The 20,820-nt window shown below is 45.5% G+C and overlaps 1 protein-coding gene across 1 annotated transcript in view; it reads left to right on the top strand.

Moving 5' to 3' along the window:
- LOC124805633 (zinc finger protein 768-like) overlaps nt 1-20,820 on the top strand; it is a 110,824-nt gene that overhangs the window by 48,687 nt on the left and 41,317 nt on the right. The window contains exons 2-3 of the mRNA XM_047266200.1: nt 11,099-11,330; nt 11,424-11,752. Of these exons, the coding sequence (XP_047122156.1) occupies nt 11,099-11,330; nt 11,424-11,752 (561 nt within the window). The remainder of the gene's footprint in view (nt 1-11,098; nt 11,331-11,423; nt 11,753-20,820) is intronic.

Below are 20,820 nucleotides of genomic sequence, written 5' to 3' on the forward strand. Positions count from 1 at the left end.
GATGGGGAAGGAAATCGACCGAGCTCTTTCAAAGGAACCATCTCGGCATTTGCCTGGAGCAATGTAGGGAAATCACTGAAAACCTAAATCTGGATGGCCAGACACTGTACTTTTTCGATGAGATGAATTCTGCTGGTTCTTTTACCTGCACCGTCACTGGTAAACACTATGATAGTCTTCTGCACACCGACGTCATTCCAACCCTTCAGCAGCGTGGACGTGTTGGTGGCGCTCCTCCGCAGATTACACAGCCAATGAAGCAGCTGCTGCAGAGGCATTTCGGAAACGTTAAAATTGTTGTTGTTGTTGTGGTCTTCAGTCCTGAGCCTGGTTTGATGCAGCTCTCCATGCTACTCTATCCTGTGCAAGCTTCTTCATCTCCCAGTACCTACTGCAACCTACATCCTTCTGAATCTGCTTAGTGTATTCATCTCTTGGTCTCCCTCTATGAATTTTACCCTCCACGCTGCCCTCCAATACTAAATTGGTGATCCCTTGATGCCTCAGAATGTCCAACCAACCGATCCCTTCTTCTAGATTAGTTGTGCCACAAACTTCTCTTCTCCCCAATCCTATTCAATACCTCCTCATTAGTTATGTGATCTACCCATTTAATCTTCAGCATTCTTCTGTAGCACCACATTTCGAAAGCTTCTATTCTCTTCTTGTCCAAACTAGTTATCGTCCATGTTTCACTTCCATACATGGCTATGCTCCATACAAATACTTTCAGAAGCGACTTCCTGACACTTAAATCAATACCCGATGTTAACAAATTTCTCTTCTTCAGAAACGCTTTCCTTGCCATTGCCAGTCTACATTTGATATCCTCTCTACTTCGACCATCATCAGTTATTTTTCTCCCCAAATAGCAAAACTCCTTTACTACTTTAAGTGTCTCATTTCCTAATCTAATTGCCTCAGCATTACCTGACTTAATTCGACTACATTCCATTATCCTCGTTTTGTTTTTGTTGATGTTCATCTTATACCCTCCTTTCAAGACACTGTCCATTCCGTTCAACTGCTCTTCCAAGTCCTCTACTGTCTCTGACAGAATTACAATGTCATCGGCGAACCTCAAAGTTTTTATTTCTTCTCCATGGATTTTAATACCTATTCCGAATTTTTCTTTTGTTTCCTTCACTGCTTGCTCAATATACAGATTGAATAACATCGGGGAGAGGCTACAACCCTGTCTCACTCCCTTTCCAACCACTGCTTCCCTTTCGTGCCCCTCGACTCTTATAACTGCCATCTGGTTTCTGTACAAATTGTAAATAGCCTTTCGCTCCCTGTATTTTACCCCTGCTACCTTCAGAATTTGAAAGAGAGTATTCCAGTCAACATTGTCAAAAGCTTTCTCTAAGTCTACAAATCCTAGAAACGTAGGTTTGCCTTTCCTTAATCTAGGTTCTAAGATAAGTCGTAGGGTCAGTATCGCCTTACGTGTTCCAATATTTCTATGGAATCGAAACTGATCTTCCCCGAGGTCAGCTTCTACCAGTTTTTCCATTTGTCTGTAGAGAATACGCGTTAGTATTTTGCATCCGTGAATTATTAAACTGATTGTTCGGTAATTTTCACATCTGTCAGCACCTGCTTTCTTTGGGATCGGAATTATTATATTCTTCTTGAAGTCTGAGGGTATTTCGCCTTTCTCATACATCTTGCTCACCAGATGGTAGAGTTTTGTCAGTACTGGCTCTCCCAAGGCCGTCAGTAGTTCTAATGGAACGTTGTCTACTTCCGGGGCCTTGTTTCGACTCAGGTCTTTCAGTGCTCTGTCAAACTCTTCGCGAAGTATCGTATCTCCCATTTCATCTTCATCTACATCCTCTTCCATTTTCATAATATTGTCCTCAAGTATATTGCCCTTGTATAGGCCCTCTATATACTACCTCCACCTTTCTGCTTTCCCTTCTTTGCTTAGAACTGGGTTTCCATCTGAGCTCTTGATATTCATACAAGTGGTTCTCCGTTCTCCAAAGGTCTCTTTAATTTTCCTGTAGGCAGTATCTATCTTACCCCTAGTGAGATAAGCCTCTACATCCTTACATTTGTCCTCTAGCCATCCCTGCTTAGCCATTTTGCATTTCCTGTCGATCTCGTTTTTGAGACGTTTGTATTCCTTTTTGCCTGCTTCATTTACTGCATTTTTATATTTTCTCCTTTCATCAATTAAATTCAGTATTTCTTCTGTTACCCAAGGATTTCTACTAGCCCTCGTCTTTTTACCTACTAGGTCCTCTGCTGCCTTCACTACTTCATCTCTCAAAGCTACCCATTCTTCTTCTACTGTATTTCTTTCCCTCATTCCTGTCAATTGTTCCCTTATGCTCCCCCTGAAACTCTGTACAACCTCTGGTTCTTTCAGTTTATCCAGGTCCCATGTCCTTAAATTCCCACCTCTTTGCAGTTTCTTCAGTTTTAATCTACAGTTCACAACTAATAGATTGTGATCAGAGTCCACATCTGCCCCTGGAAATGTCTTACAATTTAAAACCTGGTTCCTGAATCTCTTTCTTACCATTATGTAATCTATTTGAAACCTGTCAGTATCTCCAGGCTTCTTCCATGGATACAACCTTCTTTTATGATTCTTGAACCAAGTGTTAGCTATGATTAAGTTGTGCTCTGTGCAAAATTCTTTCAGGCGGCTTCCTCTTTCGTTTCTTAGCCCCAATCCATATTCACCTACTACGTTTCCTTCTCTCCCTTTTCCTACTACCGAATTCCAGTCACCCATGACTATAAAAGTTTCGTCTCCCTTCACTATCTGAATAATTTCTTTTATTTCATCATACATTTCTTCAATTTCTTCTTCATCTGCAGAGCTAGTTGGCATATAAACTTGTACTACTGTAGTAGGCATGGGCTTCGTGTCTATCTTGGCCACAATAATGCGTTCACTATGCTGTTTGTAGTAGCTTACCCCCACACTTCTTTTTTATTCATTATTAAACTGACTCCTGCATTACCCCTATTTGATTTAGTATTTATAACCCTGTATTCACCTGACCAGAAGTCCTGTTCCTGCTGCCACCGAACTTCACTAATTCCCACTATATCTAACTTTAACCTATCCATTTCCCTTTTTAAATTTTCCAACCTACCTGCCCGATTAAGGGATCTGACATTCCACGCTTTCTCCTGATAACGACGTCCTCTTGAGTAGTCCCCGCCCGGAGATCCGAATGGGGGACTATTTTACCTCCGGAATATTTTACCCAAGAGGACGCCATCATCATTTAATCATACAGTAAAGCTGCATGCCCTCGGGAAAAATTACGGCCGTAGTTTCCCCTTGCTTTCAGCCGTTCGCAGTACCAGCACAGTAAGGCCATTTTGGTTAGTGTTACAAGGCCAGATCAGTCAATCATCCAGACTGTTGCTCCTGCAACCATTGAAAAGGCTGCTGCCCCTCTTCAGGAACCACACGTTTGTCTGGCCTCTCAACAGATACCCCTCCGTTGTGGTTGCACCTACGGTACGGCTATCTGTATCGCTGAGGTACACAAGCCTCCCCACCAACGGCAAGGTCCACGGTTCTTGGGGGGAGGGGGGGGGACGTTAATATTATCAGCCGTTATTTCCCTATAGCCTGGGTGTCCAGATCACCTGATTTTAATCCGTGTGACTTCTGGCTGTGGGGTTATCTGAAATATGTGTTGAGTGCTCCAGTTACGCATGTAGCTGAATTAAAGCATGCATTGCGCAACACATTCTGAACTTGATTCCCCTAGACACTCGGACCTGTTGTGCAACATGCTGTTTCTCGATTTGAACATATGACGGAAAACGTTGGACAGCATATTGAATAAGTCTTGCGCCAGTCTTACGACAGTTAGAAACCGATGTCACTATGCTTTTTATGTGGGTTTTGGCCCCAAACAAGAACCGATGTCATTTAGATTTTCATGCACTTTTTGGACTCAGAACAATTAAAATACGGTTTTTTCCCATCCGTCTCCATGGTGGATGGGCTTACCTAACTAATAGTGCCACAGCTGTCGATGACCGAACATCTGCAATCGTGCACATTGAACAGTACGGATGGTATAGGCCTAATGTGCAACTCGAACCATAGCCGTCGTACTGCGATTCACCTGTCATTTGCAGCCGATTCCATTTACGTTAAGACGCTTACAGCGCCATCTATTGGTAAATGTTTCATTAATTTTTTTTATCCGTTGTTTCCCCCGCGCCAGTAATAAGCTGTCCAAATTTGACATCATTCTGAGCAGCGGTTGACACTCACAAACTCATTCATCATTATACAAGTATACATTTATTTATTGTAATGCGCATACCTAGAAACCGATAGGTCGCGGCATCGATTGTGGGTCGGACCATGAATTTTTCAGCCTTTGTGTTAACCTAGCCTTCACCTACAACGATGTGAGGGGTCGCCAGAAACAACACGTGGTTCAGATTCCACGTTAAACTGTAGGTCCACCTTTGACTGGGATACCTTAGCGGCATGCATGTGGTGCATAGAAAGACTTGCTCCAGGGTACTGAGGCACACGAAATTGTTACTTTATATACAGGTACATAATTACGATGGCATGCTGGAATGTAACGCCTCCGAATTTGTAATGTGAGAACTCTTAAGGCTTTTTAAATAAAACAAACTTTATTAACTATCTGCGTTTGTAGTCTTCAGATCTAGATATTTATTTCTCAACATAGACACCCCGGTGACGAATACATTTCTGCCAGCGAGAGACGCGTTTCTTGATACCGTTACTGTAGAACATTAGAACATTTGATTTCGCTGACGGAGCTACAATCCCATCTCTGCTTGCACTGCTTCATCACTATCAAAGCGAAGTCCTGGAACATGTTCTTCAGGTTTTGGAAACAGATGAAATTTGGATGTGGCCAAGTCGGGAGTGTGTGGAGGAATGATCGACGACAGTGAACCCAAGTCGTTCGATTGTTGCAGATGTAGCGCTCGTGTGAAAGAGAGGGTGTTCAGTGAGTGGACGAACTTCTCTGCAATTAGAAACTCGATGTCAGTACACTGTTTCTCACGCAAGGACATTACCATACTATACGCTACAATTCGGAGCTCTCTAGCGACAGAGGTTTGTAACTTGCGTCAGCGAAATGGTAAGTCGACCAAGTAATGTACACGACTGTTATGCTTGTAAGGGTACAGTATGGATCCAGCTTTCATCATAATTAGCTTTAGCGTAGCGTTTAGAGAAGGTTTTTTTTCATTGCCCTCATGGGCATATTTTAATTAATAATTTGATGGACATTCAAATCAGTGTTAAAAAATCTTAGGCATTATTGTTCGAAGAGATTAGGGGATTGCAGCCGGTTGTTCGTAAGCTTCATTCCAGTATATTTGGACTGGACACCCGTCAGTCATCTTCAGGTCAGCTGTCGAAGACTGACGAACATGTCCTCCGCCATCCCAAACCATGAGCGTGCTTAAACCCCTTGTACACAGAGCCTATACAGCATCGTATGTATATAATTTGCCTAAAGAGCTTTCACATTTGAAGACAGTGTTCAGAGACAATGGATACTCTACCCGGCAAGTTAACAGGGCATTCTCTTCTAAAACCAGGAACCAGTAAGTCGATAAAGAGGAGAACTCACCAGCAAAGTAAGTAGTTTTCTTCCTTCGTTGGAAATATTTCGTTCAAAATAGCAAGAATTCTTAGTAACTTTCAGGTGAAAGTCATTTTGCGTCCACCATCTAAGATTTCGGACCTGCTGGGAACAGTGAAGGATAATTTGTTATTGCAGAAGGCGGGAATTTATAAAAGATCATAACAGTGTGGGACGGCCTATGTAGGCCAACCACCACGGCCAGTGGAAGAACGCTGCGCAAAACATAAACGTTGCACCCCCCTTTTGCAACCCAGCAAGTCTGTAATTACGGAACATTATATCTCCAACGGACATTCAGTGGAGTGTGACAGAACATTAACTCTGGCCACAGCAAAATCTTTTGAGATTCCATTGTAAAAGAATCCGTTGACATACGCATCGCGGAAAATCTAATGAACCGTGACAACGCTTACGAGCTGGATAAAGCGTAGAATCCCGTCATCTCCGAGATTTGCTCCAGACGAAGACACTAGAATACTTCGACGACTGCGGCGAGCGGCAACGCCGAAGACAGCTGATCCTTGCAGTTCCAACAGCGAGGGCGCTGCCGCCGGGCGATGTGGTGCATCTGTCACCGAAACTGTGACGCATTCGTGGCAATACTCTCAGCGCGCTATATAAGGCGGAGTGGAGAACACTTCGTCGCTTAACTCCCGTCGCTCCGTTTTGTTTCCGTCGACCTCCAGAACGCCTAGGACCGTGTCTGACATCCTAGGCTCCTCTTTAAACTCCAGACCTAGGGTCTTCCCATAAATTTCGTCAGTCTCGTTGCTTCCTTTCTCTCCCGTCGCCCCTTCTATGTCACTATCCACAATACCAACTCCAGTACTTTCTATCCCACCGCCGGCGTGCCCCAAGGCTCCATCCTTTCCCCTCTATCTCCTGTATACTGCAGATATGCCCAAACCTCCCCCACCTTTTCACCTCCTCCAATTTGCTGATGACACTGCCTTCCTGGCTCTCTATCCTACCATTCAACAGTCCCAACATACCCTTCAAACCCTCCTCGACCAGTTCACCACCTGGTGCAACCAGTGGCTCCTTCACATCAACCAGTCCAAAACCCAGGCAATCATTATAGGTTGTACCACCCACTCCTTCTGGCTCAGGCTCCATTTATGGTTGTCCTATCCACCTCATACCTATCCTGAAATACATTGGCCTCACCCTTGACCATCCCCTCACCTGGACTCCCCATGTCATTGTGATTCAACACAAAGCCTACAATAGACTCTGCCTACCGAAACTCCTGTCTGGCTGGACCTGGGGACTGCATCCTTCCACTATCCTTCGCACCTATAAATCCTTGATCTGCCCCATCCTTTATAGGGTGTCGTTGCCTGGATTTCTGCCCCTCCCAGATTCTATAAAGTCCTCCAATTCCTTGAACGCCATACACTCTGCCTTGCCTTCTGTATCCGCCTCCCATCCCTCAAGCAGATCCTCTGTGACTTCATCCCCTTCCCACATCATCTTCTTTTCCTAGAACACATCTGCACCCTGTACATTGTCCACAGACTCGATCCCCCTCCCCCACCCTCTGGTGTCTTCTATCCTCTCTACCTCCAGCCCATTGCCGCGCCTTTACTGTTCTGCCCCACCCCCTCTCCATCTCCACACTCTCCACCTCCTTTCCCAACGCAGCTTCCAGCACCTACCCCTCTCAGATGATGTTTCAGCCTGATCTCTACCCCCCCTACTAACTCTAACCCTACCTTCCCCCCTCCTACTCCTCAGGTCTCTCTCTCCACTCCTTCCCCTTTCCCTGGGCGGTTTTCCTCCCTTCTGCACCCCCCTCCCTTTCCCATCCATCCCTACTGTGTTTCTGTGCTCCCTCCAACTTTCCTTTGCTCTCCATCTCGCATCCCGGCCATCTTCTGCCCCTTGGTGCGACCCAACCCGCTTTTCCTACTCATCCCACCCCTTCCAGCCCCCCTCTCTCGCTACAGCTTCCTCTCCCCTCCTTTTCCCTCCTCTCAGGCTTCCTCTCCCTCGGCAGCCTTCCCACCCACCCCCCACGGCAGTTTTTATTCTTTGTCGTGTGTGCCCTGTCTCTTACTGAGGTTTTTTAAGTGTCTTCGTCCTGGAGTGTTTTTATATAGTGAGGCCAAATATTAACTTGTGCATGTGACTTCAGTGCATTTTATGTGCACCATGAATCGCCAACTGTGTTTTTTAACTTTATGTCGACCTTTTAAACTGTTTCATAATGAATGTCTACATGTCAGTGTATATTTTAACCCCCATTGTCTCAACTTACTATGTTTTTATGTCTCCCTTTTTTCGCCTTTTTTATGTATAATTTCCTCTTTTTAATTGTAATGTCACTCAGCTGAAGAGCGTGGGATTGTGCAGCTGCCAGCCCTCCCCTGCCCATATTGGGCGGGGGAACAAAATCACAATAAAGAGGAAAAAGTGGACTGGCCTCCTGGCAGTTTTTAGTCTTCGTCGTGTGTGCTCCGTCTCGCGCAGTGGTTTTAAAGTGTTGTCGTTCTGGTGTGTTTTTTGAATACTGTGGCCAACTTTTATCTTGTGTGTGGGACTTCGGTGTATTTTTACATGCTACGCACATCGTCAACTATTTTTTATCTTTATGCAGACTTTAACTGTGTCGACGATCAACGTCTCTTTGTACATGTATATTTTAATCCGCATTGTCTCCCCTTATTATGTTCTACTGCCCCCATTTCTATAGCCTTTTATATGTATTGTTTCATCTTTTTATTCACTGTAATGTCAATCGGCTGAAGAGCGGCGGATTGTGCTGCTGCCAGCCCTCCCTTCTCATATATGGTAGGGACATGAAATCACAATAAAGGGAAAAAAATCTTCATCAGTCTCCAAAGGCTCACCTGAAGTTGTCTGGCAGTTGTCCAATCGAAATATCGTGGAGAGAAGCTTATGACGACTGGCTTCAATACCAAAATCTCTTGGAACGTTTAATTCACCTGGAAAATTTTAAATTTCACATTAGGCATTTTTTTTCAGCATGACATCGTAATTTAGTACGGGCCCATCAGAGCGAAAATCCTATTCACACTTGTCCGGTATTTTTTAAGGTTCTGTGTCTCAGTCTGTAAAAACGGAATGGTTATAGGAACGCTTTGTTGTCTGTCTGTTTGTCTGTCTGACTGTTAAGAACCCTTTTCCTCAAGACGGGTAGACGAATCAAGTTCATATTTATGTCCCATATTAAGGTCTGTGGTCCCTTTGCCAAATAAAAAGTATAAGCTTCTAAGTCAATGCAGTCAAACTAAATGGCCATTTATGTCACATATTTTGATATTCAAAAACTCACTCATCAAAACTAGTAGGGTGCTTGCTGTTGACCTAGAATCATTCAACTTGCAAGCAAGGTATCACATTACAAGTAAAGGGAACGAAATTGTTAATTCTGTAGTCACATCACTAAAAAAAATATTTCTTTTGTCGTTTGTTATCTGACTTGAAACTTGAAATTAAAACTTTTTTAAGGAAATTTTCACCACTTGACTGTTAATTGTTCATTTATTTTACACAACCACAACTTTGGCTTTGCAGCCATTCTCGAGTGCATGTTGAAAAGTTAAAACTTCCTGATCTATCCCTGACATATCATTGCCGAAAAAACATTTCTGGTCTTATAGGCCAGTTGCTGTATCACAGGATACGAGTACATATCAAAGATACGTAATGTGGCTGACACTGTGCACAACGAAGAACCATTAACATACATCTCGCAATGTCAGCCATATAATGTATCTTCGATATGTACTCATATCCTGAAATATGACAACTGGTCTACAAGACCAGCAATATATTTTTCCGATAGTGAGTTATCACAGACAGGTCAGATACAAACATTTCAAAATGCGCTTGAGAACGGCTACAAAGCCGAAATCATAATTGTGTAAGATAAAGGAACAATTAACATGAAATGGTGGAAATTTCTTTCAAAGAATTTTAGAATCGCTAGGACTGATATCTTGCCAGCATCAATGTCGATAATAGGCAAAAATCGTCAATATCCTCAATTCCCAGACTGAATTGACTACCTACTACGATGAGCCAAAACATCATGACCACCTGTTTAATAAACGTGTTGGTCCACTATGCAAACACAATACAGCTGCGATTCTGCTTGGTATGGATTCTAAAGGTCCTTGACAGGATTCTAGAAATATGTGGCACCAGCTGTCTACAAGTAGGTCTACAATTGCCGCAAATTAAGGAACGGTACTTTACGGGCAACGTGATTTCACTATAATGCCTGTCAAACCACTGTAGCGCGATTCTCACCTTGCAACACGGACAGTTATACTGCTGGAAGATGTCATCGCCGTAGGAGGGAGACAGCGTAAAGCAATGCAGGTCTTCCGCAATAATGTTCACGTATTTCACTGCTATCATGATGCCTTCGATGACCACCACTGATCCCATGGAAGCCCGACTTATTGTACTACATAGCATAATTCTGCCTTCACCGGCTTGCATCTGTGGTGCGGTGCATGTTTTGTAGAGCCATTCGCTTGGATGGCGGCGTGTAGGGACCCAACCATCGACCTGCTTTAACAAGACATACTATTCATTCGACAGGCGACACCACTTTCTGCTGATCCACGGCGAAAACTTAGTGAAGCTGTGCCCATCGCAATCATAACTGACGATGTCGTTGGGTCAACACAGGAACCGTGTGATGTGGAACCCCACTTTCACCAATGGCTTCTGAACAGTGTGCTCTGAAACACTTGTGCCTGCACCAGCATTGTACTCTGTCGTCACATCTGCCACAGATCGTTGGCTACCGTGGATCATACATTGGAGGATCCTCCGACCTCTACGTTTTGTGATGAGAGATGGTTGTCCAATACCATAGGGCCTACTCGTTATTTCATCTTCCTTCAGCCACCTTCCATAGGTGCTCACGACAGCAGTACACCAAAAGGCGACCAGCTGCGCCATTTCAGAGACTGTCGTTTCGAGAAGCAGCGCAATAACAATATGCCCTTGGTCAAATCGCTTATATCAGTGGATTTCCGCAATTATGGCCCATATCTTCGCTGTAATGACTGCCCATTCGTCTCTCTTCTGCTTACATTTTTTTCTTAATACGTCACGTTCCTCCAACACCACCAGGGACATTCAGCCACGCGGTGGGCAGTGGTGATAATGTTCTGGCTCATTAGTGTCGCCGGCCGGGATGGCCGAGCGGTTCTAGGGGCTACAGTCTGGAACCGCGTGACCGCTACGGTCGCAGGTTCGAATCCTGCCTCGGGCATGGATGTGTGTGATGTCCTTAGGTTAGTTAGGTTTAAGCAGTTCTAAGTTCTAGGGGACTGAAGACCTCAGAAGTTAAGTGCCATAGTGCTCAAAGCCATTTGAACCATTCGTCAGTGTCTATACATAACCGAGTTTTTGCTGAAGCCTTCGTGTGCGAGCCCTGTCCGGTATCTTTTTCGTTCAGGATCGAATGTGTGTGCGTGTTGCAGCGAGTGCTGCTGGACCACCCGTTGGGGCTGGGCGAGTCGGTGACGGTGATCCTGCACGACGTGCTGCACGAAGACATGCGGCGCCTGCTGGAGCTCATGTATAGCGGCGTGGCCGAGGTGCCGGCCGGCGAGCTGCCGCGCTTCCTGCGGACCGCACAGGCGCTCCAGGTCAGCGTGATGCAGTCGGCCGAGCTGCGAGTCTGCGGGGCGCCCGCCGCCGACCCCGCCACCAGCTCGCCGCCCCCGTCCTGCCCCCAGGCGGCAGAGTCGCCGCAGCAGCAGTCGAAGTCGAGCCAGCCGCCGCTGCCTTCGCTCCCTTCCCTAGATGCGCCGCCGGAAGGTTTGCCTCCGCAGCCCGATGCACCCGCGCCGACCCAGCTGCCTTCATCCCCCACGCAGCGGCCTAGGTCTCCGCTGAGAGCCATGTCCCCGCCCGGGTCGGACGCCGCTCTCTGCCCGCAACCGAACGCGCTGCCTCGGCCGCCGGCGCCGCCCTACTCGGTGACGGCGGCGGAAGCGCCGACGCTGCACGCCGTGACTCAGCGACACGAACGCCAACCCTGGCCGCTGTTCCCGCCCACCGCCGTTGCGCGGCAGCCGCTCGCCGACAACGGAAACCGATCGCAAGGTGTCACAGCATTTATCACCGAACAGGTATTGCTTCAGTGTGTCTCGCTAACACTGTCGTGTAAAATGTTTACTGAAGAGTCTACGACTAATAATATAGTCTGATTCACAGTTCATGTTACAAATTTCTAGGGGTTGTGGGGGCTGTAGAGGGTACCTATAAGATCAAGTTTTACGGGTCTAGTGAAGCAGGGGATACAACCCGTCGGCTTTGACCAATGACGTCGGAATTGGCCAGAGAACATTTGTTACACAGATGAAAGAGTTGACAAGAATGTTCAGAAACAAAGGAATACGAGAGACGAAAAATATAGTTGGCATATATAAAGGCCAGTAGTATTTTCACGTTAAGGATATCACGTGTTTGTATCGTATTATTTCTCTGGAAAATGAAAGGGAAAAAATGGATGGAAAATATTGGTAGCAAAGAATACATCACGTCACAAATATATGAGTTGTATCTCGAACCTCATTCGAGCTGTATTGCTTAAGTGCAGTACGGGATACAAGTTTGGCGTACGTCGATTTCTTCGTTTTCACTAGCATTTGTGTTCTGTTGTTCAGTTGAACTATGTAGCCCCTGCTTCACTAAACCCTAAATGAAGCACGGGATACAAATTTTACATGTGTTGTTTATTTCGCCTCCGCTATCACTAACGGTCTGTTCTTACCTAGATATTAGTACTACCGAAGGCAGAACGAGCTACGTACGTAATATTTGTATCCATACTTCCGTTGACCTCTATATATGTACGCTGCTAACGAAAACTTGGAAATGGACGTACGTTACATTTGCAACCTGTATCTCAGTTGAACTACGCGAAGAGATAATAAGACGACACATATACGATTTTTATCCCGTACTTCACTGAGAGGTACAGTTTTTTTTTTTTCCGCCGTCGATGCTAGTAGTATCCCAATCTTTACTTGAGCTATATCGCTATACACAACATTTGTATCCTGCTCTCCAGTTGACAGATACAGGTAAATCCCATGAATGTTTACATACGTCGTTCTTTTCGAATACGTAGTGTCAGTGTAAAGGTCAACTGAAGGACGGGATACAAATTTCAGTTGTGTCAGCTGTTTCGCCTTCAATATTGTAAGTACAGATTCGAAAAAATCGTGCTGATACTAGTGCTGGGAAACGAAAGAAGAACGACAGCTGCGAAATTTCTATTACTTACTGGACTACACGAAAACATACATATTGGTGTAATACAACGATGAAAAACGTGAAAATAGAAAATGGAAAAGTGAACTCACCAGACGGGAACTTCCTAAAAGAACCGAAGCTCGCCTAGAAAGACATCAACAAAAATCACTCGCTGCAACACCCTCATAGCCGGCCGCAGTGGCCGAGCGGTTAAAGGCGCTACAGTCTGGAACCGCACGACCGCTACGGTCGCAGGTTCGAATCCTGCCTCGGGCATGGATGTGTGTGATGTCCTTAGGTTAGTTAGGTTTAAGTAGTTCTAAGTTCTAGGGGACTTATGACCACAGCAGTTGAGTCCCATAGTGCTCAGAGCCATTTGAACCATTTTTGAACACCCTCATACACAAATATAACATTACGAAAACACTCACTCACACACACACACACACACACACACACACACACACAGAGAGAGAGAGAGAGACATGTACAGACACACAAATTTACACACCCCCCCCCCCCATCCTAATGTGAAATTAGCTAACATATTTCGGACGGTACATTTGACCAACATGTTTAATAAAACATTTAAACGGGCAATATGTTTCGAGAATACTATGTCTCCATGAATATTCGTCTAGATGACTTTGAAGTGTGAAAATCTGGCGTTTCCCTTTCCCTATATGAGATTTCACAGCTGACCAATAACCGTCTATGCTATTTGTGCAAGCCCCTGTGGATAATGATCTGAACTCAATATTGTCATTCAGTACGAGATGCTGATAACCCCTTTCCCCTAAACCCGTCTGAAATTACAATGGAACCCTCTGCAACGTGATCTTCAATTAAGCAGACCAAAACTTCCTTCCTTCGGTTGGGTATTACTTTGAACACTACATCTTCACACTCCTGACCTGAAACTACTGCCCCCCAAACCCATAATCCCACCGGAGGTTCCCCCCTGTTGAAGTTCCTTTTGCCAAAATGTGATTCGTCAGCTTCGACCATAACACCCCCACCCCCCAACGGCCCCCTATATTTCATGCACTCCCCACACACTTCCCTACAAGAAAGAATACCAATCCACAACTGTACACTTACTCACACGACATTCACGCGCACACAGCCACACAGGATATCTCAAACACCAACAGTAAGTGATATTCATAGTGTCTCTCAAGACGAGCTTAGCTTTTTCGAACCACGTCCCTCTACTAATGGATCGCCACAACCTATCTATGCTGCAGCGCCATACGAATAAGTCGTGAGTACGGCGACGAAATACACTTGTGAGGCGCATATGTTCGCTGAACTCACGACATCGGACATACTCAGCAGTGAGACCACACATTTGCAAAAAACAAATCGTGGCCAATATGTTGTCGCCCTTAGCCTCTCGTAAATCATCAAGGTTCATTGGAACAGATAAATCCATGAAACTTCCTGGCAGATTAAAACTGTGTGCCCGACCGAGACTCGAACTCGGGACGTTTGCCTTTCGCGGGCAATTGCTCTATCATCTGAGCTACCGAAGCACGACTCACGCCCGGCCTCACAGCTTTACTTCTGCCAGTATCTCGTCTCCTACCTTCCAAACTTCACAGAAGCTCTCCTGCGAACCTTGCAGAACTAGCACTCCTGAAAGAAAGGATACTGCGGATACATGGCTTAGCCACAGCTTGGGGGATGTTTCCAGAATGAGATTTTCACTCTCGGTCGGACACACAGTTTTAATTTTCCAGGAAGTTTCATATCAGCGCACACTCCGCTGCCGAGTGAAAATCTCATTCTGGAGATAAATCCATACCTACAAACGAAAATGAGATACTAAAAATAGTTCTAAAATAAGAAACTAATAGTCCAAATTACCTCAGTATCACTAAGAATGGAATTAAGTATCGAATGAATTAGAAACAACCAATTAATTTAATAAATGCACACGAAGAATATTTTCAGGAATAGGTAGCGATCTCCTTTAAAATCACGTTCAGTTATTTTAATGAACAATGATAGCGCTTATCCGGAACACAGAGCTGTTTTACTATCTATGCCTCGAAGTGAAGGCATTACTATCTATGAGTAATGTATGACGTCATTGGTCAAAGCCGACGGGTTGTATCCCCTGCTTCACTAGACCCAGTTTTACATATATACCCACGTCCGGAAACGTCATCCAACGACGCTACACAGTGCCAAAGGTATAGAGCCTGTAAATGTACGCATATACAGGATGATTCCGTGACGATGTTGTAGACTTTCTAGGATGATGGAGAAGCATAAATGTATCAATTTTCTGTGCCGGAAACGAACGAATCGATAGTAATAAGCGAAAATCGTTCTGATACCTTTGACAGCGGAATACATGAACTGGTACTGTTGTTACTAAGTATGCAGGGTAGAAAACTTTCTGAGGTGATGGTATGGACCAAAACAGGAAAAATGTCTAGTAAATATGGGCTCTAAAATGTATACCTTAAGAGCTACGGGAACTTGTTTAATAGAGGAGATGTGTTTCACAGTAGAGAAGACGAACAAGCACTCAAAGCCCTCACGTATGCATTTTAGAGCCCATGTTTCCTTGTTTCGGTCCATTCTGCCATCTCTGAAAGTTAGCTTCCCTGCAGCCTTAGCAACAACAGTACCAGCACAAGTTTTCTACTACCAGAGATACAACAAAGGTTTTCGCTTATAACTGTGGATTCGGACGTTTCCGGTACAGGGAACCTTAACTCAAATTGATACATTTATCCTTCTCCATCATCCTAGAAAATTTGTGAGAACCTTCACGGAATCACCCTGTATGCAAATATATTTACAAGCTTTGGCACCTATGGCTTTAACGCTCTGTAGAGTCGTTGGATGACAAAATAGTTCAAATGGCTCTGAGCACTATGAGACTTAACTTCTGAGGTCATCAGTCCCCTGGAACTTAGAACTACTTAAATCTAACTAACCTAAAGACATCACACACATCCATGCCCGAGGCAGGATTCCAACCTGCGACCGTAGCGGTCGCGCGGTTCCAGACTGTAGCGCCTAGAACTCCTCGGCCACTCCAGCCGGCCATAAATATCTTATTGATCACGTAGAAGCAGTGCACGAGCGGTTAATCACGTGGCTCGACCATTTGTAAAGGCTTAACAATTCATCTGTGCATGCGCACTGAGGTGATTAATTTCTTGTCCGGTAAGCTTAACTGTGATTTTCGACTCGTGTTACGTAGAACATACCAATCAATAAAAGTATTTCCACAAATAGGATATATATCGAAAGTAGAAGAGTAAACAGCTTTTCTAAAGAATAAATATGTTTCCCTGGTGTCACGTAATAAACTTCAAACAGATAAAACTTTAAATTACGGTATCTTCTCTCGTGATACAATTTTGATGAGATGAAGCCCACATATTGCCCCAAGCTACGTGCAGGTTTCTTGTCAAAATCGCATGAAAATTTGTCTAGGAGTTCTGGAGATTAGGATTTTGAAACAGACAAGCAGAGAGACGCTACGGTTTTTTTAGATAAAACTTTAAATCACGATATCTTTTCTTTTGCGATCCGAGTTTGATGAAATAAAGCCCATACGTTGCTGCAAGCTACACTGAAGTTACATGTGAAAATTCCATGATAATTCGTCTAGTGGTTTTGGTGATTCAAGTGTTCAAACAGTTTTTTTATTAGTATAGATATGTAGATTTTAGCTACAGTATAGCTATTATGTATAGGCTAGACTTAACAGGCTTGTAAATGCGCATGTTATTACACCACCTTAGCATGGTTCAAAAATGGTTCTGAGCACTATGCGACTGAACTTCTGAGGTCGTCAGTCGCCTAGAACTTAGAACTAATTAAACCTAACTAACCTAAGGACATCACACACACCCATGCCCGAGGCAGGATTTGAACCTACGACCGTAGCGGTCGTTCGGTTCCAGACTGTAGCGCCTAGAACCGCACGGTCACTCCGGCCGGCCCACCTTAGCATGTACATAGCCATGTACACAACTTAATTTAAACTTTAGAGCTGCATTTAAGCTTCGTACATGGCAAGGCCTGCAATAGCACGTGCATTTACAAGCCTTTTGAGTCTATATGACTCAATTTATACACATTGCTGATATCTATGCTGTAGCTAAAATCTAGATCTGCAATAAAGTAAAGATTGAATCGAGACTGACTGCTGACTTCCTACCTGTTTCAATTACCTCACAGTCGCTGTGCACAACGGTTCCAATGGAACCCAACCTGATGAAGGTTACATCTCTTGCATGGATCCACATACAACTTTACTGTACTTTTTAAAATTACGTTAAGAATCCAACTTTCCATTTCCCTTTCACAGCTGTTGAGTGTACCGCACTTCCGCCCACCCCTCTCCCACCGATCCCCCACACACCCAGTGACAGAGGACGGTCGACATACAGCCAGACGATTCCCAAACTTGCCCAATACTTTTGTTACCACGTGCGGAGTTACATGAATGGAAGGTGTCTGTTCTTTCGGACATGTCCGACAGACACCACGCATTCACATAGTTCATTTGCCTAGATGGACAAAGCATCACCACCTCCTGCGCGGATGTACAATTTACGTTCGACCTCTTGTGGAAATCTCAAAGTAGCGAGCATGGAGGGCATCGACGGGGACTGAGGCTAGGTGGCACTCAGTAGGAATCTGGGTCGGCCGAAAAGCTTACTAAGATAGTCCAAGCAATTGCAATAAACACTGTGTCCGGGTGGCCCATTGGTTAAAGCGGCTGCCTAGCAAGGAAGAGGTCCCGGGTTCGCATCCCGGTTTGGCACACATTTCCACTCGCCGCCACTGATCCCGTATAAAGTCCCAATGCACCTGACGTCAATAGTTCTCTTCCTTTCTTTCCTCCCTCTCCTCCTCCAGTTTACATATGTCCGTAGTTACTGCATACGGCATCGTAGTTCCTCTAAAGTTTCTGGAATGGGACGCTCATAGCCGAAGTCATTCACAAACCAAAGAAAAATCACATACAGTGGGATCGGGCAATGTTGGCGGTCAGTCGTCGAATGCGAAATCCGTTCACCGCATCACTGAGGCCGCTCGCAATTGAGAAATACTCTTCCGCAGGTGCCAGTGCGATGGTGCTCCGCCCTGTTGAAAAATGAAATTTTTGGCATGTTCTCGCAATTAAGGAAAAAGACAGATCTCCAACATATCCAACAAAATGATTCCTGTAACCGAGCGATTGAACTAGCTGCACTACAGAGATCTCAGCGGTAACAACATGAACAGTCAACTTACGAAGGGCGTTCCATAAACAACACTTTTTTTCTGAAAGCAAGTTGGTTTTATTCCGATTTCCAATACAACATGTTATTCCCCACTCTTTTGACTAGAAATCGCTGTTTTTCAACATAATCTCCGTTCAATGCGAGTGCCTTAGGCCACCTTACTGAGAGGGCCTGTATGGTACCACGGTAATGGTCGACGTCTGAGCCAACGTCTTGCTGCAGCAGTAACCCCTCCATCATCATCGTACTGCTTCCCGTGTAGTGCATTCTCCATTGGGCCACACAAATGGGAGTCGAAAGGTGCGAGATCCGGGCTGTAGGGTGAGTGAGGGAGGACAGTCCAATGAAGTTTTGTGAGCTCCTCTCGGGTTCGTTTTCTTTGTGAGGCCTTGCGTTGTCTTGGAGAAGGACAAGTTCGTTTGCATTTTTGTGGCGACGAACACGCTCAAGTCATCTCTTCAGTTTACTGAGGATAACACAATACACGACAGAGCTGATCGTTGCACCATGAGGGAGGAAATTAAACAGAATGACCCACAAGACCGACGCCATGACTTTATAGCCTGAGAGTACGACTCTGAACTTTTTCTTCAGAGGAGAGGTAGCGTGACACCACTGCATGGATTGTCGTTTATTGTTCGATGTGATGAACCCATGTTTCATCGCCTGCGACAAGGTTTTACAGGAAACTGTCACGATGAAACACGTAATGGGCAAGTAATTCCTTCGTTGCTCTTCATGGTCTTCTGTTAGACGGTGAACAACCCAGCGGGCACACACCTTTGAGTACGCCAACTGGCGGACGAGTGTGTCAGCACTGCCAATAGAGTCGTCCAGTTTTTTTTTTCTTTATTAAGTTTCGATTCCCCCCGAAGGGGGCGGGCTGGCAGCAGCTTAGTATGCCGCTCTTCAGCCTACAGAATTTGTTTTAAAAAGATGAAGATAATAGATAATAAAAACAAGCGATAAAATCGGAGACTTAAATGGTAACATGGCGGAAAATCATGGAACTTAAAACATAGAACAAAGGGTTGATGATGCTAATAAGTTACATATGAAGCAGACAGGTAAAATAATAGACAGACAATTAAAAAAACACGGCGACAGTCTGGTTTCTGTTCGCAAGAGATATAAAATTCGCACCCAGGGACAGCACGATTTTTGTTTGCAACACTTTCGAAAGACGAATAACACTGAACATTCACATGAACACTGCACTAAAAAGTTGGCACAAATATGACATACCACAGCCGAGGGCAGACAGGGAGGGGGGGGGGGGGCACCTGGACAGATGATGGGAAAAGAAAAGAGGGGGTGAAGGAGAGGAAAAACTAAGAGGGGGGGAAGGAGCCGATGGAGGACGAGGACCCATAATAGAGAGGGGGTGCTGGGCCGATGTGACAGGGAGTGGGGAAAGGCAGCGGAGGGGAATACAAAAGGACTTGGGGGAGAAGGGAGGCAGGGAGAGGTTAGGTGGGGAGAAAACAGGATGGAAGGAGGGGGGGGGGGAAGAGGGAGCCCAGGGAAAGGGCAGAGGAAAGGAGGGAGGGTGAGGATCAGAGTTGAGAGGAGGGATAAATGGAGGGAGAGAGGGCATCATCCAGGAGGGGGAGTTGACGGAAGCCACCTTGGGAAAGGAGATGAAGGGTGCAAAGATGGAGGGTGGGGGGGGGGGACAACAGTGAAGGTGTGGCAGAAGGCAGGGATGGGAAAGGAGCAACCAGTGGGTGAGGGGGATCAAGACGGTGGGAGGTGTAGAGTATGCGGATATGTTCGAGGAAGAGGAGCAGATGGGGGAAAGGAATGAGGTTGTAGAGGATCTGCGTGGGGGACAGGAGGCATATACAGAAGACGAGGCGGAGTGCATGGTCCTCGAGAATCAGGAGGGACTTATAGAATATGGGGTTGGCGGATATCCAGGTGGGACTGGCATAGCAGAGGATGGGACAGATAGTCGTCCAGCTGTGCAGCGAGATTTTGATTGTGATCCGCCGATCACCTCGAATGAGAATGTCTGCACATTCCATTAATGAAGCACACGTGAGATCAGACAGGTTTGCACCCAACGACTCCCCATGTTTTTGTTACTTGCCAGGTCTCCGTAAACATTCTGCAAGCGCCTATGAATACCTGTGATGCCCTGGTTTTGCGCCAAAAGAAAATCAATGACAGGTCTCTTTTTGGAACGCACATCCGTCACAGACGCCATTTTGAAGGCTCCGTAGAGTGCCGCCACCTATCGGGAATTCATGAAAGGCTGAAGCGCAAATATTCCACGATGTTTAAATTGAAGGAGTAGGAAGGAGATAGTAAAGGAAAGGGAAGGGATTAGTGATGTCATCTGGATGGGGACATTACGCGGAATCAGCGGCGACGACTGAAAATGTGTGCCGCACCGGCATTCGAGCCCGGGATCTCCAGCTTACCAGGCAGTTGCATTACCTACTGCGGCACCCGCGACACAGTGTTTATCACAATTGGGCGGACTATTTCGGCACGCCTGACTGCCGACCCACTTTCCCACCGAGCGCCATCTATCAGCAGTCCCTGTCCATTTCCTCCATGAAAGTCTCGCAGGCGGTCGGACGTAATTGTGCGTTCGCACTGAAGAAGTTGAATCCAATGCCCATCTAGGCGATCATAACATGAATGCATGGTGTACGTTCTTCCAGACATGT

Source organism: Schistocerca piceifrons, chromosome 7 (genome assembly GCF_021461385.2).
Source record: "Schistocerca piceifrons isolate TAMUIC-IGC-003096 chromosome 7, iqSchPice1.1, whole genome shotgun sequence".
In the NCBI taxonomy this organism is placed as follows: domain Eukaryota; kingdom Metazoa; phylum Arthropoda; class Insecta; order Orthoptera; family Acrididae; genus Schistocerca; species Schistocerca piceifrons.